The sequence below is a fragment of the Indicator indicator genome, chromosome 32 (genome assembly GCF_027791375.1).
Source record: "Indicator indicator isolate 239-I01 chromosome 32, UM_Iind_1.1, whole genome shotgun sequence".
NCBI lineage: Eukaryota > Metazoa > Chordata > Aves > Piciformes > Indicatoridae > Indicator > Indicator indicator.
The window spans coordinates 7,792,217-7,808,547 of NC_072041.1; the positions used below are offsets into that span (position 1 = coordinate 7,792,217).

The 16,331-nt window shown below is 57.3% G+C and overlaps 1 protein-coding gene across 1 annotated transcript in view; it reads right to left on the bottom strand.

Moving 5' to 3' along the window:
- The window catches only part of CROCC (ciliary rootlet coiled-coil, rootletin), a 41,869-nt gene extending 25,755 nt beyond the window's left edge, over positions 1–16,114 (bottom strand). Inside the window, exons 1-13 of the mRNA XM_054394866.1 lie at positions 15,830–16,114; positions 13,349–13,459; positions 9,522–9,707; positions 9,361–9,444; positions 8,316–8,407; positions 8,066–8,231; positions 6,196–6,302; positions 5,895–6,089; positions 4,819–4,915; positions 4,088–4,183; positions 3,730–3,858; positions 1,825–2,024; positions 677–838 (exon numbers count right to left, since the gene is read on the bottom strand). Of these exons, the coding sequence (XP_054250841.1) occupies positions 677–838; positions 1,825–2,024; positions 3,730–3,858; positions 4,088–4,183; positions 4,819–4,915; positions 5,895–6,089; positions 6,196–6,302; positions 8,066–8,231; positions 8,316–8,407; positions 9,361–9,444; positions 9,522–9,707; positions 13,349–13,459; positions 15,830–16,114 (1,910 nt within the window). The remainder of the gene's footprint in view (positions 1–676; positions 839–1,824; positions 2,025–3,729; positions 3,859–4,087; positions 4,184–4,818; positions 4,916–5,894; positions 6,090–6,195; positions 6,303–8,065; positions 8,232–8,315; positions 8,408–9,360; positions 9,445–9,521; positions 9,708–13,348; positions 13,460–15,829) is intronic.
- Between the last annotated feature and the right edge of the window lie 217 nt (positions 16,115–16,331).

Here is a 16,331-nt window from a genome sequence, read left to right on the forward strand (position 1 = left end):
GGGGGGGAGGGGGAGAAGTTGTAACACCCCAGTTGGGAAGGGGGAGAAGTGGCAGCATGCCCATCAAGGGGGATTCAGGGGACTCATGTGGGGGAAGGCTGCAGCAGCCACTGACATTTTGCAGCACCCAGTTGAAGGGGGTACAGCACCCAATTTAGGAAGGGGCAAGGTGGCAGCACTTAGATTTGGGGGGAGGTTGCAGGGGTCCCACTGGGATTTTGCAGCACCCACTTGGCAAGGGGAATGCAGCAGGACCCATAATCACCATGCAGTACCCACCACCTCCATGCAGCACCCATTATTGCCATGCAGCACCCACCACCACCATGCAGCACACATTGTTGCCAAGCAGCACCCACCATAAACATGCAGCACCCACCACCTCCATGCAGCACCCATTATTGCCATGCAGCACCCACCACCACCATGCAGCACACATTGTTGCCAAGCAGCACCCACCATAACCATGCAGCACCCACCACCTCCATGCAGCATCAACCACCTCCATGCAGCACCCACCTCCATGCAGCACCCACTATCAGCATGCAGTGCCCATTACCACCATGCAGCACCCACCACCTCCATGCAGCACCCACTATCAGCATGCAGTGCCCATTACCACCATGCAGCACCCACCACCTCCATGCAGCACCCCAGGAGGGGTGGGGGCACCCACCTGTGCTGCAGCTGCTGCTGGGTGGCCTCGGCAGTGCGGGTGGCCTCGGCACAGGCATCCTCCAGCCCCTCAGCCTGGCGCTGCAGCTGTGCTCGCTCCTGCTGCAGGGCACCTGCACGCTGCTGCTCTGCTGCCAGTGCTGCCTCTGCCCGCAGCTGCTCCCTGACCGACAGACGGACACGGTGGGTGATGGACAGAGGGATGTTGAACCTCATGAGGTTCAACAAGACCAAGGGCAAGGTCCTGCAGCTGGGTCAAGGCAATCCCAAGCACTGTATACAGGGTGGGCAGGGACTGGCTGGAGAGCAGCCCTGGAGAAGAGGTCTTGGGGGTGCTGGGGGATGAGAAGCTCACCAGGAGCCAGCAGTGAGCACTTGCAGCCCAGAGAGCCAAGCAGAGCCTGGGCTGTAGCAGGAGAAGTGTGGCCAGCAGGGCCAGGGAGGGAATTCTCCCCCTCTGCTCCACTCTGCTGAGACCACTCCTGGAGCTCTGTGTCCAGTTCTGGAGCCTCTGTTACAAGAGGGCTATGGACATGCTGGAAGGTGTCCAGAGAAGGGCCACGAGGATGAGCAGAGGGCTGGAGCTGCTCTGCTATGGGTACAGACTGAGAGAGTTGGGGTTGTGCAGTCTGGAGAGGAGAAGGCTCCAAGGAGACCTTCTTGTGGCCTTCCAGGATCTGAAGGGGGCTCCAAGAAAGCTGGGGAGGGACTTTTTAGGGTGTCAGGGAGTGATAGGACTGGGGGGGATGGGGCAAAACTAGAAGTGGGGAGATTCAGACTGGATGTAAGGAAGAAATTCTTCCCCATGAGGGTTGTGAGACACTGGCACAGGCTGCCCAGGGAGGTGGTGGAAGCCTCATCCCTGGAGGTTTTTGGATGGATGGATGGAGAGATGGAGAGATGGATGGATGGACAGAGTGGCCAGGATACAGGGGATGGATGTGCAGGGGATAGATGTGCAGGGCATGATGGATGTGCAGGGATACAGAGGATGGACAGACAGGTCAGGATGCAGAGGGACAGATGGGGATGCAAAGTTGGGGAGGGAAAGAAGATGGACACAAGGATGAGCACAGACAGAGGAATGCAGAGGCAGCCCCTCAGGGACAGACAGAGCTGAGGACAGACAGGAGGACAGGCACTGGCTACCTGCGCAGGCCCTCAGCCTCCACCTGCAGCCGAGCCACCTCGCACAGGGCCTCATCCTGCGCCCTCCGGGAGCCTTCGGCCTCAGCACTGAGCTCCTGCAGCCTCCGCTCCAGGGTCCCCAGCTGCTGCTTGCTGTCCCCAAGCTCCCGCTGAAGGCCTTCAGCCACCTTCCGGCTGGCATCTGCCTGGCTCCGGGCATCCTGGATGAGGTACAAGGTGGGATCAGCTTTCATCATCGTCATCATCATCATCACAGGATCACAGTCTCACAGTATATTAGCAGTTGGAGGTCATCCAGTCCAGGCCCCTGCCAGAGCAGGGTCACTGAGGGGAGTCTGCACAGGAATGCATCCAGGTGGGGTTGGAAGGACTTCAGAGGAGACTCCACAACCCCCCTGGGCAGCCTGCTCCAGGGCTCTGTCACCCTCACTGTAAGGAAGTTTCTCCTCCTCTTGAGCTGAAATCTTCTCTGTTCAAGCTTGAACTCATTGTTCCTTGGCTTATTGCTGTGCACCATTGAAAAGAGCCTGGCCCCCTCCCCTTGGCCCCCACCCCTCAGCTATTGATAGACATTGATCAGATCCCTCTCAGCCTTCTCTTCACCACACTAAACACCCCCAGGGCTCTCAGTCTCTCTTCACAGGGGAGATGCTCAAGTCCCCAAATCATCCTCCTGGCTCTCCCTTGGACTCTCTCCAGCAGGTCTCTGTCTCTCCTGAACTGGGGAGCCCAGAACTGGACACAGAATTGCAGCTGTGGTCTCAGCAGGGCAGAGTAGAGAGGTAGAAGAACTTCCCCAGTCCTGCTGCCCACACTTCCCTTGCTGTTCCCCAGGATCCCATTGGCTCTCTTGGACACCAGGGCAAATTTCTCTCCCATGCAGAACTTGCTACCCACCAGCACTCCAAGGTCTTTCTCCATGGAGCTGCTTTCCAGCAGGACAGCTTCTAACCTGTCCTGGTGCCTGTCGTTATTCCTCCCCAGATGCAGGACCCTGCACTTGTCCTTATTAAACTCCATGAGGTTTGCCTGCAGCCAGCTCTCAGCCTGTCCAGGTCACGTTGGATGGCAGCACAGCCTGACAGGTGTCAGCCCCCCTCCAGTTTTGTATCATCAATGAACTTGCCGAGGGTCCTCTCAATGCCCTCAGCCAGGTCCTTGATAAAGGTATTGAACAAAACCGGGCCCAGTGCTGATCCCTGGGGAACAGAGGAGTGTGTCCAGCAGAGCCAGGGAGGTTCTCCTCCCCCTCTACTCTGCCCTGCTGAGGCCACACCTGGAATATTGCAGCCAGTTGTGGGCTCCCCAGTTCAGGGGGGACAGGGATCTGCTGGAGAGAGTCCAAGGGAGGGCTCCAAGGATGCTGAAGGGACTGCAGCACTCCCTGGGGAGGAGAGGCTGAGAGCCCTGAGGCTGCTTAGTCTGGAGAGTCTCAGAAGACTGAGAGGAGATTTAATCAATGTTTAGAAATATCTGAGGGCTGGGGGTCAGGAGGGAGGGGAGAGGGACAGGCTCTGCTCAGTTGCACCCTGGATAGGACAAGGGGCAATGGATAGAAACTCAACATGAGGAGGAACTTCTTCACTGTGAGGCTCACAGAGCCCTGGAACAGGCTGCCCAGAGAGGTTGTGGAGTCTCCTTCTCTGGAGACTTCCAAACCCCATCTGGATGTGTTCCTGTGTGACCTGTGCTGAACTCTATGGTCCTGCTCTGGCAGGGGGGTTGGACTCAATGACCTCTAGAGGTCCCTTCCAACCCCTAACATCCTCTGATCCTATGAACACCACTGGCCACAGGCCTCCAAGCTGACTCTGTGCCACTGCTGACAACCCTCTGAGCTCTGTTGTGGAGCCACTTTGCAACCCACCTCAGCACCACCTCACCCTGCAGCCCCCCACCTCTCACCTGCAGCTGGAGGCGGCGGCGGCGCAGGGCAGCGTGGATGGTGGTGGCACAGTGCTGAGGGGATGTGGGGGGACATGGAGGGGACACTGAGGGCAAGAGAGGGGACTCAGGGTCCTCAGCCAGCACCTCCTGTGAGGGGACAGGGAGAAACCCTCGGTCAGTGAGGTGAGAATTTGGTTCAGTAAGGGGGAGCACAGGGCATGGGGAGGGGCTGGGGACACTGGGGAGGGGTTGGGGACACTGAAGAGAGGTTGGGGACACTGGGGAGGGGTTGGGGACACTGAGGAGAGGTTGGGGACATTGGGGAGGGGTTGGGGACACTGGGGAGGGGTTGGGGACACTGGGGAGCCCCCAGCACCTGGGTGATGTCCTGCAGTGTCCGACGGAGCAGCTCCAGCTCTGAGCGTAGAGCCTCCACCTCTGCTGGTGCTGGGTCCTGGGCACGTGAGGCCTCCTGCAAATCAACCCCAGTGCAGTGCTGGGCACGGCTGGGGCATGCTGGGCATCGTGCCCTGATATGCATCACAGCCTGGCATGCAGCATGCAGCACTGCCTGGGCATGCACCATGCGACACACCCTGGTGCTTACTGCAGCCTGGCATGAACCATGTACTTTGCAGTGCAACCCAGCCTGAAGCATGCCCTGGCATGCATCATGCATGGCAGCTTGGTATGCATCGTGCTCTGGCGTGCAGGATGCACTGCAGTGTGGCATGCAGTATGCCCTGACACACAGCAGGTGCTGTGGCTTGGCATGCATCCTGCCCTGGTGTGCATCATGCAGTGGCATGCAGTGTGCCCTGGTGTGCATCATATGTTGCACACTGGCAAGCAGCATGCCCCTAAAGGCATAATGCATTGTGGCTTGGTGCTGTTTTGCATCGTGTGTTGCAACTTGGCATGCATCTCTCTCACACACACCCCCCCACGTGCATTCAGCATTGCAGCTTGGCATGCATCCTGCCCTGGCATGCAGTGTGTGTTGCAGTGTGGCATGCATCCTGCCCTGTGACTCCTGTGCTGCATGCAGCTCACCATGCTTTGTGCCCCAGCATGCCCAGCCTCAGCACCCATCCCCCCCCAACTCACCAGCTGCTGCAGCTGCAGCCTCAGCGTCTCCACCGTCCGCTCCTTCTCCTCATCCTCACCCCGCAGCCGCTCCAGGGCCACCACCACCTCTGTCAACCTGCAGCAAGACACCAGGCAGCAGCAGGGCACTTGTGACCCTCTGTGCTCTTTGAGATCTTCAGCAAAGATGGAGCATCGGAGACTCTGCAGAGGGACCTGGCCAGGCTGCATCCATGAGCCAAGGCCAGTAGGATGAGGTTCAACAAGGCCAAGGGCTGGGTCCTGCTCCTGGGTCACAACAACCACATGAAGTCTCTAGGCCTGGGGCAGAGTGGCTGAAAACTGCCCAGCAGAGAAACATCTAAGAGTGCTGGGTGACAGCAGCTCAAGATGAGCCAGGGGGTGCCCAGGTGGCCAAGAAGGTCACCAGCAGCCTGCCCTGGATCAGTAATAGTGTGGCCAGAAGAAGCAGAGCGGGGATTGTGCCCCTGGACTGGGCACTGGTGAGGCCACAGCTTGAGTCCTGGGTTCAGTTTTGGACCCTTCACTCCAAGAAGGACATTGAGAGGCTGGAGCAGGTCCAGAGAAGGGCAGGGAAGATGATGAAGGGTCTGGAGAACAGGGCTGAAGAGGAACAGCTGAGGAAGCTGGGGGTGTTGAGCCTGGAGAAAAGGAGGCTGAGGGGAAACCTTCTGAACCTCCTGATAGGAGGTTGGAGCCAGGTGAGGGCTGGTCCTAGGACAAGAGGAAATGGCCTCAAGTTGCCCCAACAGAGGTTTAGGTTGGGCATGAGGAACAATTTCTTCCCCTTGAGGACTGCCAAAGCCTGGCCCAGGCTGCCCAGGGCAGTGGTGGAGGCCCCATCCCTGGAGGGGTTTCAGATCCCTGGAGATGTGGTGCTGAGAGCCATGGTTCAGTGGTGCTGAGGACCATGGTTTGGTGATGCTGAGGGCCATGGTTCGGTGGTGCTGAGGGCCATGGTTCGGTGGTGCCCTGAGCAGTGCTGGGCTCAGGGTTGGACTTGGATGATCCTAAAGGTCTTTTCCAAGTGGAACAACTCCCTCATTCCAGGCAAACCAGCTGCCTCTCCCCAGTACCTGTCTCCGAGGGCAGCTTTCTCCCTGTCTGCATCCTGTGCCCTCTCCTCCAGCTGTGCCAGCCGCATCCTCTGCTGCTCCCGAGCGGCTCCTGCCTGGCTCTCCGCCAGCCGCAGGTTGGCAGCCAGGTGCAGGCAGGCAGCGTGGGCAGCCCTGCCGGCCCGCGACACCTCGTGGCTCAGCTCCGACAGATCCCTGCCACCAGCAGACACAGGATGGGACCCGGCCAGCCCTGGGGACCTGCTGGTCTTTGAGGCCCTCAGGGCCCCCTGGGAGCCCTCCCGGGACCCTCCCCGCTGACCTCTCAGTGGTGGCTTTCATGTCGCCAAAGTGCCGCCTGAAGGCCACCACCTGCCTCCAGAGGGTCAGGAGCCGGCTGTGCTCGTTGCTGAAGTAGGTGTTGAAGGACTGTGCAAGGGACAGAGCAGCATCAGTCCTGGCCAGATGCCTCCCCTGGCAGCACCTCCAGCTCCCCACACTCCTCATCCCTCTGCCTTGGTTCCCCAGATCTCCATGCAACACCCTCATGCCTGCGCCCAGCACACCCAACCTCCTCCGCAGCCAGCAGCCCCCCGCCCCAACTCCCCTCCACTTTGGACAGGGGACAGACACCATCCTGCCCTGCATCACCCTCCCACCATGTGCTGCAGGCCCTGCACCCCCAAATTCTTCTCCATGCAACATCTCCCATGGTCCTGCAACCCTTCCAGTGGTCCTCCAATGCCCCCTGTGCCTCATGCCCCCCTCCCCCTGCCTTGCATCACCCTCCTATCATGTGCCACATCCCCTGCACTCCCAGATTCTTCTCCATGCAACATCTCCCCTGGTCTCACACGCATCCCAGTGGTTCTCTATCTCCTCACATCCCCTTGCCTCACATCACTTTCCCAACCCATCCCACAGCCCTTACACCCCCAAATTCTCCACACATCCTCCACAACCTCACAGCCCTCTCAGTGGTCTCTCATCTTTCCCTCTATCACCACATTCTTTTCCATGCCACATCTCCCCATCCCTCTACCCTGCATCATCCTCTCACCATATGCTGTATCCCCTGCATCCCCAAATTCTTCACTGTGCAATGTCCCCCATGATTCCACATCCTTCATGTGGTCCTCCAGCCCTTCAGGTGGTCCTTTGTCCCCTGCATCCCCCAGATGCCCCCAAGGCCCTGCCCTGGACCACCACATGCCACATTCCCTGCACCTCCAGATCTTTCTCTGTGCAACATCAGCCATTGGGACAGGCTGCCCAGGGAGGTGGTGGAGTCCCCAAGAAACCTGTGGCCATGGCATCTGGGGACAGGGTTTGATGGCCATGGTGGTGTTGGGTTGATGTTTGGTCTCAATGATCTGCTAGAGAGCAGCCCTGTGGAGAAGGAGCTGGGAGTGCTGGTGGACAAGAAGTTCTGCATGGGGCAGCAACGTGCCCTGGTGGCCAAGAAGGCCAATGGGACCCTGGGGGGCATTCAGAGGAGTGTGGCCAGCAGAGCCAGGGAGGTTCTCCTCCCCCTCTACTCTGCCCTGCTGAGGCCACATCTGGAATATTGCAGCTAGTTTTGGGCTCCCCAGTTCAGGAGGGACAGGGATCTGCTGGAGAGAGCCCAAGGGAAGGCTACAAGGATGCTGAAGGGACTGGAGCACTGCCTGGGGAGGAGAGGCTGAGAGCCCTGAGGCTACTTAGTCTGGAGAGTCTCAGAAGACTGAGAGGGGACTTAATAAATGTTTAGAACTACCTGAGGGCTGGGGGTCAGGAGGGAGGGGACAGGGACAGGCTCTGCTCAGTTGCATCCTGGAATAGGCCAAGGAGCAATGGATAGAAACTCCAGCACAGGAGGTTCCACTTCAACATGAGGAGGAACTTCTGCACTGTGAGGCTCACAGAGCACTGGAGCAGGCTGCCCAGAGAGGTTGTGGAGTCTCCTTCTCTGGAGACTTTCCAGCCCCATCTGGATGTGTTCCTGTGTGACCTGTGCTGAACTCTATGGTCCTGCTCTGGCAGGGGGGTTGGACTTAATGATCTTCAAAGGTCCCTTCCAAGCCCTAACATCCTCTGATCTTAGAGAGCTTTTCCAACCCAATCAGTTCTATGACTCTACCTCCCATGGTCCCACATCCTTCACATTCCTCTCCCCGCTGCCCTCTGTCCCCCTCCCCAGGCTCCCCCCAGACCTCCTCCTCACGCCTCCACTCCACTTCTCGCTGCTGCAGCTCGTCCCGCGCCCGCGCCCAGTCCGCGGTCAGCTTGCGAATGTCCTCGCTCAGCGCCGCGTTGGCCGCGTTGGCTTGCTCCAGCTGCTCCCTCAGCATCGAGTTCACCTGCACCAGGCTGCTGCTCCTGGCAGCAGTGGGGGCAAGGGTGGGTCAGACATGACCAGAGCATCACCAAAGGGTTGGTGGAGGAGGGATGCCCCTGAGTCACCTCTGCTGCTCCTCCTCCAGCCGGATCAATGCATTCTCCAGCTCGTTGCTGCTCTCCTCGTCGGGCTGCGAGCTGCTCACATCCAGCTGGCCCTGTGGGGACATCAGCCCCCTTGCTGTCACCTCAGTTTGGGGGAGGTTCAGAGCAGGAGACCCCCTGTAAGAGACTAAATCTTGTCTCTCTTGATGTGATTCAACAAAGATAAAATCACCTTTGCTTCCAGACAACAGAAATGTGTAATGGGCAGACTGGATAAGGACTCTCTGGAATGTGCACAGACAAGACCATCTCTACCCAGCAGCTACCCCAGAAAGGGAGGATGGTGAAAAGGACAATGGATTCACCACCTGGAGTGCCCTGGGGACAATACCTTGACACCTACCTAAAAAAAAAACCCTGTGACTAAAAAGCTGCATAAAAGACCTGATCAATGCCTGCTCAGGAAAAGAAAAATGGAGAAGAAGAAAACACAAGGAGAGAAAAGGGCAGACACAGGAGAAAAGCCATCTCCATGTAGCCAGACACAGGAGAAAAGACATCACCATGTGGCCAGACACAGGAGTAAAGACATCTCCACGTAGCCTGGAGGCAGCAGACCAGGAGGAACCCTCTCTCCGTGTCCTAAGTTCTGCCTGCTGCAAATCCTGGAGACTGACACCGCACACATGTTGGAGGTGCTCAGAAAAGGACTTGGACTTGGGACTTTGTGATCTCTCCCTCCCCTCCTCCAGGAAGGACAGCACAAGCCAACAAGGAGGACATCTCCTCCAAGCCAAAGCAGCAGCACCCTTCCTCAGATCCAAACCATCCTGGGGGCGTGTGGTAATATAATTCCTCTTCTCTCCCTCTCTCACTATTTTTCCCCCCTTTCTCTCTCTCTCTCTCCCTCCTTCTGTCCGATCCACTTTCTTCTGTTAATCAACAGCCTGGATGTTGGTATTTTGGCCTCGTTTGTGCCACTGATTTCCTAACAGGGGAATATTCAAAAGAACTGAGTCTCTTTCCCTCTCTGGACTGAGACAACCCTCCCAAAACCATCCCTCACCGTCAGCCTCTCCTGCTCCAGCTCTGTCTCCTTCTCCAGCAGCTGCTGCTCCACCTCGCCGCATTTCTTCTTATACTGCAACACCTGGGCAGCGGGGACAGGGGTGGGTGACACCAAGAGGGGGGTGGCCCTCAAAACATCCCCCCCTGGGAAGGATTTACCTTGGCTTGGAGCTTCTGCACTAGCTGAGCCTGGCGCTGCTGGCCCTCCTGGTAGGCCTGCAGCTTGCGCTTGTAGGCAGCTTGCTCCTCCTCCAGCAGCCGCCGCAGTTCGATGTTGTGCTGCGCCAGGCTCCGGCTCTCCGCCGCCTCCTGCTCGCCTGCCTCCAGCCGCAGGCTCTGCTCCAGCTGGGAAAGGAGGAGGGAGACCCCCAGGATAACCACAAAGACACACTGGGATGATCACAGGATCACAGTCTCACAGTGTATCAGAGGTTGGAAGGGACCTCCAGAGATCATCAGGTCCAACCCCCCTGCCAGAGCAGGGTCACTGAGGGTAGTCTGCACAGGAATGCATCCAGGTGGGATTGGAAAGTCTCCAGAGAAGGAGACTCCACAACCCCCCTGGGCAGCCTGCTCCAGGGCTCTGTCACCCTCACTGTAGAGAAGTTTCTCCTCATGTTGAGCTGAAATCTTCTCTGTTCTAGTTTGAACTCATTGTCCTTATCTCTGTGAACCCCCCAAAAGAGCCTGGCCCCCTCCCCTTGCCCCCCACCCCTCAGCTATTGATAGACATTGATCAGATCCCTCTCAGCCTTCTCTTCTCCACACTAAACACCCCCAGGGCTCTCAGTCTCTCTTCACAAGGGAGATGCTCAAGTCCCCAAATCATCCTCCTGGCTCTCCCTTGGACTCTCTCCAGCAGGTCTCTGTCTCTCCTGAACTGGGGAGCCCAAAGCAACCCCAGTGCCCACTGAGAGGGAGGGTTGATCTGCTCAGAGCTAAGAAGGCTCTGCAGAGGGACCTGGCCAGGATGGACCCATGGGCTGAGGCCAGTGGCATCGATGAGGTTCGACAGAGCCAAGGGCTGGATCCCGCACTTAGGTCACAACCCCATGAAGGCTCCAGGCTGGGGCAGAGTGGCTGGAAAGTGCCCAGCAGGAAAGCACCTGGGGGTGCTGGTTGGCAGCAGCTGAATATGAGTCAGGGGGTGCCCAGGTGGCCAAGAAGGTCACCAGCAGCCTGGCCTGGATCAGCAATGGCGTTGCCAGCAGGAGCAAGGCAGGGATCATTCCCAGGGACTGGGCACTGGCTGAGGCCACAGCTTGAGTCTGGGTTCAGTTTTGGGCTCCCCCCTCTGAGAGGGACATTGAGAGGCAGAAGCAGGTCCAGAGAAGGACAAAGTGAAGGGTCTGGAGAACAGGGCTGGTGAGGAAAAACTGAGGGACCTGGGGGTGTTGAGCCTGAAGAAGAGGAGGCTGAGGGGAGACCTCCTGGCTCTCTACAACTCCCTGAAAGGTTGGAGTGAGGTGGGGGTTGGTCTCTTCTGCCTAGTATCGGGTGACAGAACAAGAGGAAATGCCCTGAAATTGTGCCAGGGGAGGGTTAGGTTGGACATATGAACAATTTCTGTCCTGACAGAGTGGTCAGACACTGGAACAGGTGGCCCAGGGAGGTGGTGGAGTCCCCATCCCTAGAGGTGGTCAAGAAACCTGTGGCCATGGTTTGATGGCCATGCTGGTGTTGGGTTGATGGTTGGACTGGATGCCCTTAGGGGTCTCTTCCAATCCAATCAATCTGATAATTCCCTGAGCATTCCCTGACCCTCAACACCTCACCCTGGACAACCCCACCACTTCAGCAAACTCTTAATACTCCAAAGCTAAGACCCCTCCCCAAATCCTGCTTCCTTTTCCCCCACTTTTCTTGCCCAAAATGAGGATTAATAGGAGAATTTGGGGGTGCTTTCAATAATAACCCAACTTGGCACATGGGGATTCAGCACAGCCCCATCCTGGCTCACGGAGGATTAGCCAGGGGGGAACAACCCTCAGGCACAGCAGAGGTGGTTCCAGTGGGTGAAGAAGGATCCTCCCTGAGTCCCCTCAGGGTTTTTTCCTGTTTTGGGTTTTGTTTGGGGTTTTGGGGTTTTTTTTTTTTTGTAAATAACCAACCAAAACAAGAGGCTCTGCTCCCCAGAAATTCCTGGCAGCCCCTCAGTTCTCCCCAGGAGCCACATTCAGCCTCTGGCCACTGCCCAAACTCCTTTCTCATGCCCCTGTTGCCACAGCAAAGGGATGCAAAGGGAAGGACGCTGAGGGCAGGTCCTGCTTCCCAAAAAGCAGAGGGACAAACAAAATAGGGATGGGAGGAAGGGTGCTTTGTGCATCCCATGGGACAAGCCCTGGCAAGCTGGGGCAGGTCTGGACATGGCCCCTTTTGTGGTTTCTTCTCACAGAGGCTTCCCCTGCAGCCCAGAGCTGCCAGAACCTTCCCTGGAGGTGTTCCAGAAACCTGTGGCCATGGCACTTGGGGCCATGGTGGGGTTGGGTTGATGGTTGGACTGGATGATCTCAGAGGGCTCTTCCAAGCAAAAGGACTCTATGGTGGGAGAATTTTCAGCATCTCCTGCTCCAGCAGTGGGCTACACAAAGGTTACAGCTTGAACTGCCTTCATTTTGGGGTGAAAAAGGGTGAGTTTGAGGTTATGACTTAAAGAGAAGGCTCCAGGGAGACTTTAGAGCAGCTTTCCAGGACCTGAAGGGGCTCCAGGAGAGCTGGGGAGGGACTTTGGATAAGGGCTGGGAGTGCCAGGATGAGGGAGAATGGCTTTGAGCTGGGAGAGGGGAGACTGAGGCTGGAGATGAGGAAGAAATTCTTTGGAGGGTGGGGAGAGACTGGAACAGGTTGCCCAGGGAGGCTGTGGCTGTCCCCTCCCTGGAGGTGCTCAAAGCCAGGCTGGATGAGGCCTTGAGCAAGCTGGGCTGGGGGGAGGTGTCCCTGCCCAGGGCAGGGGGGTTGGAACTGGCTGAGTTTAGTCTCAGGTTGAAGGTTGGACTTAATGATCATAAAGGTCTCTTCCAATCCAAACAATTCTATGGTTTCTATAAAACAGGTGGGTTTGGGTTAAAACAGAGGGGGTTGAGTTAAAGTTAGAGGGTTTGAGGTTAAAATTGGAGGGTTTGGGTTAAAGTTAGATAGAGGGTTTGAGGTTAAAATTGGAGGGTTTGGGTTAAAACTGGAGGGTTTGGGTTAAAACTGGAGGGTTTGGGTTAAAACTGGAGGGTTTGAGGTTAAAATGGATAGGTTTGGGTTAAAACAGGTGGGTTTGAGGCTAAAATGGTAGAGTTTGGGTTAAAATTGGAGGGTTTGAGCTTGAAACAGGTCGGTTTGGGTTAAAATGGGAGGGTCTGAGGTTACAACAGGTGGGTATGAGTTAAAGTGGGTGAGTGTAAGGTTACACCAGGTGGGTTTGGGTTAAAAGGGGAGGGTTTGAGGTTACACCAGGTGGGTTTGGGTTAAAAGGGGAGGGTTTGAGGTTACACCAAGTGGGTTTGGGTTAAAAGGGGAGGGTCTGAGGTTACAATAGGTAGGTCTGGGTTAAAATGGAAGAGTCTGAGGTTGCAACAGGTGGTTTAGGGTTAAAATGGGTGGGTCTGAGGTTACACCAGGCAGGTTTGGGTTAAAACGGGTGGGTTTGGGGCTGGAACAGTTGGGTTTGAGGTTAAAATGGGTAGGTTTGGGTTAAAATGGGTGAGTTTGAGGTTACAGCAGGTGGGTGTGGGGTAGAAGGGGAGGGTGTGAGGCTGTAGCAGGTGGGTGTGGGGTAGAAGGGGAGGGTCTGAAGTTACAGCAGGTGGGTGTGGGGTAGAAGGGGAGGGTGTGAGGCTGTAGCAGGTGGGTGTGGGGTAGAAGGGGAGGGTCTGAGGTTACAGCAGGTGGGTGTGGGGTAGAAGGGGAGGGTGTGAGGCCGCAGCAGGTGGGGTTGGGTTAAAAGGGCAGGGTGTGAGGCCGCAGCAGGCGGCTGTGGGGGGCACAGGGCTCGGTACCCGCTCGCTGAGGGCGCTGTACTTGATGGCCAGCTCATCGCGCTCGGCGCGGCTCTGTGCCAGCAGGTCCTCCACGCGTGCCAGCTCCTGCTGCAGGATGTGGTTCTCCTCCTGCAGGGACAGCAGCGAGGACATGGCCCCCGCTGCGCAGGGGCAGCGCTCAGCACGGCCGCGGGGAGGCAGGGCGGCGGCAGGGGGCTGCGGGATGGGGCTCAGCCGGGGGATGGGGATACGGCCAGGGGCCGGGGACGAGGAGCTGGCTGTGGGATGGGGATCCAGACCTGGGATAGGGATCTGGCTCTGGGATGAGGATCCAAATCTGGGATGGGGATCCAAGCCTGGAATGAGGCTCTGGCTCTGGGATGAGGATCCAAACCTGGGATGGGGATCCAGGCCTGGAATGAGGCTCTGGCTCTGGGATGAGGATCCAAACCTGGGATGCAGATCTGGCCCTGGGGTGGGAATCTGGCTCTGGGGTGGGGATCTGGCTCTGGGATAGGGAACCAAGCCTGGAACGAGGATTTGGCTCTGGGATGAGGATCCAAACCTGGGATGGGAATCTGGCTCTGGGGTGGGGATCCAGGCCTGGAATGAGGATTTGGCTCTGGGATGAGGATTCAAACCTGGGGCTGCGATCTGGCCCTGGGAGGGGGATCTGGTCCCAGGTTGGGCATCCAGGCTCTAAGACGGAGATTCAGCCCTAGGCTGAGGATCCAGGCCCAGCATGGGGGTCTGGGGATCCAGGCCTGGAACAAGGATTTGGCTCTGGGATGAGGATCCAAACCAGGGATGGGGATATGGCCCCTGAGATGGAGATTCAGCCCTGAGATGAGGATCCAGGCCCAGCATGGGGATCTAGTCCTGGAGTGGGGATCCATAGGTCTGGAATGAGGATCCAGACCATGGGATGGGGATTCAGGACACAGGATGAGGATTCAGGACACGGGATGAGGATTCAGGACATGGGATGAGGAGCTGGCCCAAGGCTGAGGATCCAGGCCCATGGATGAGGATCTGGCCCCAGGACAGAGCCAAGATGCCCTTTGCAGTCAAGAGCTGCTTTGTTCTTGGGCTGAGCCTGCCCCACACACTCTGCAATCCACAAAGTGTTCCACACCTACAGCTGCAACCCCCAAACCAGTGCCAATTTACAGCTGCAGCCCCAAAGTGGTGCAAACTTCCAACTGAAAACCCCAATCTGGGGGCAATTTACAGCTGCAGCCACAAAACCCAGCACAAATTCACAGCTGCAACCCCCAACCTGCTGCAAACCTCCAGCTGCAATCACAGAACCAGCAGAAACTGACATCTACAGCCCCAAACTGCTGCAAATTTCCAGTTGCAACCCAACCTGCTGCAAACTTCCAGCTGCAAACCCCAAACTGCTGCACATTTCCAGCTGCAGCCACAAACCAGGGCAAACTTACAGCTGCAATCAACAAACTGCTAGAACTGTACAGCTTCAACCCCAAACTGGTGCAAACTTCCAGCTGCAAACCTCAAACTGCTGCAAATATACAGTTGCAATCCCCAAACTGGTGCAAACTTGCAGCTGCAACCCCTAAACTGCTTCAAACTTGCAGCTGCCCTCCCCACACCAGCAGAGATTTCTAGTTGCAATCTCCAAACCAGTGCAAATTTCCAGTTGCAGCCCCAAACCCAGCACAAATTCACAGTTGCAACTCCCAAACTGCTGCAAACTTGCAGCTGCAAACCCAAAACTGCTGCAAATTTCCAGTTGCAGCCACAAAACCACTATAAATTCACAGCTGCATTCCCCCAAACTGGTGCAAATTCACAGCTACAAGTCCCAAACTGATGCAAACTTACAGCTGCAAGCCCCAAACTGGTTCAAATTTACAGTTGCAAGCCCCCAAACTGCTGCAACTTTGCAGCTGCAACCCCCAAACTGCTGCAAGCTTGCAGCTGCAAGCCCCAAAACTGCTGCAAAGTTGCAGCTGCAACCCCAAAACCGCTGCAGACTTGCAGCTGCCCTCCCCACGCCAGCAGAGATTTCCAGTTGCAGTTTCCAAACCGGTGCAAACTTCCAGTTGCAGCCTCAAACCCGGCACGAGTTTACAGCTGCAACGCCCACAACTGCTGCAAACTTCCAGCTGCATCCCCCAAACTGCAAACAGCTGCAAACCCAAACTGCTGCAAATTCACAGTTGCAACCTCACAACTGCTGCAAACTTGTAGTTGCAGCCCCCAAACTGGTTCAAACTTGCAGCTGCCTTCCCCACGCCAGCAGAGAGTTCCAGTTGCAATCTCCAAACCGGTGCAAACTTCCCGTTGCAGCCTCAAACCCGGCACAAGTTCACATCTGCGACCCCCAAACTGCACCAAACCTCCTCCCCCAGCCCCCCCTCCTCCCAGGTGCCACTTTCAGCCTCACCTCCCCCCCCCCGCCCCGTGTCGTGTCCCCTCCCCTCCGGGCCGTGGCTCCGTGACCAGTTCCGGGGGGGGGTACTGGACACCCACCTCAGCCCCAGGCGGTTCCGCTTCGCTCATGGGCTGCTGCCCGAGGGGGTCCGGCGAGCCTTCGGCTCCCCTCTCGCCGCTCTCCCAAGCCCTTTCCCGGGATTCTGGGGGGTTTCCCGGTTTTCCTGCCTGCCGAGGGAGAAGCGGATGCGCGGTCGGGATTAGCCCCAAGTCCAGGCCCCCTCCCTGCGTGACGGTGGGGACCCGGGGACCCTCCTCTTCCTGGGCCAGCCTTGGGTAGGGGAGCGTGTGGGGGGGTCCCAACGCCTCCCCCAGCAGCAACATCTGGAGCATCTAACTCCATTAAAAAAAAAACCCTCCCGGAATAGTGCCCAGAACGGGAATTTGGGAAGAAAAACAAAGCAGCGAGGCTCTGGGCGAGAGGAAGAAGGAAAAGAAAGGAAAAGCGACAAAACCCAGCAGTGCCCAGCGCTTCCCCCTGCCCCAGAAGGGGTGGGAAGGGGCTTACAGTGCTGTGCTGCGCCCCCCCTCCCCCCAGCAG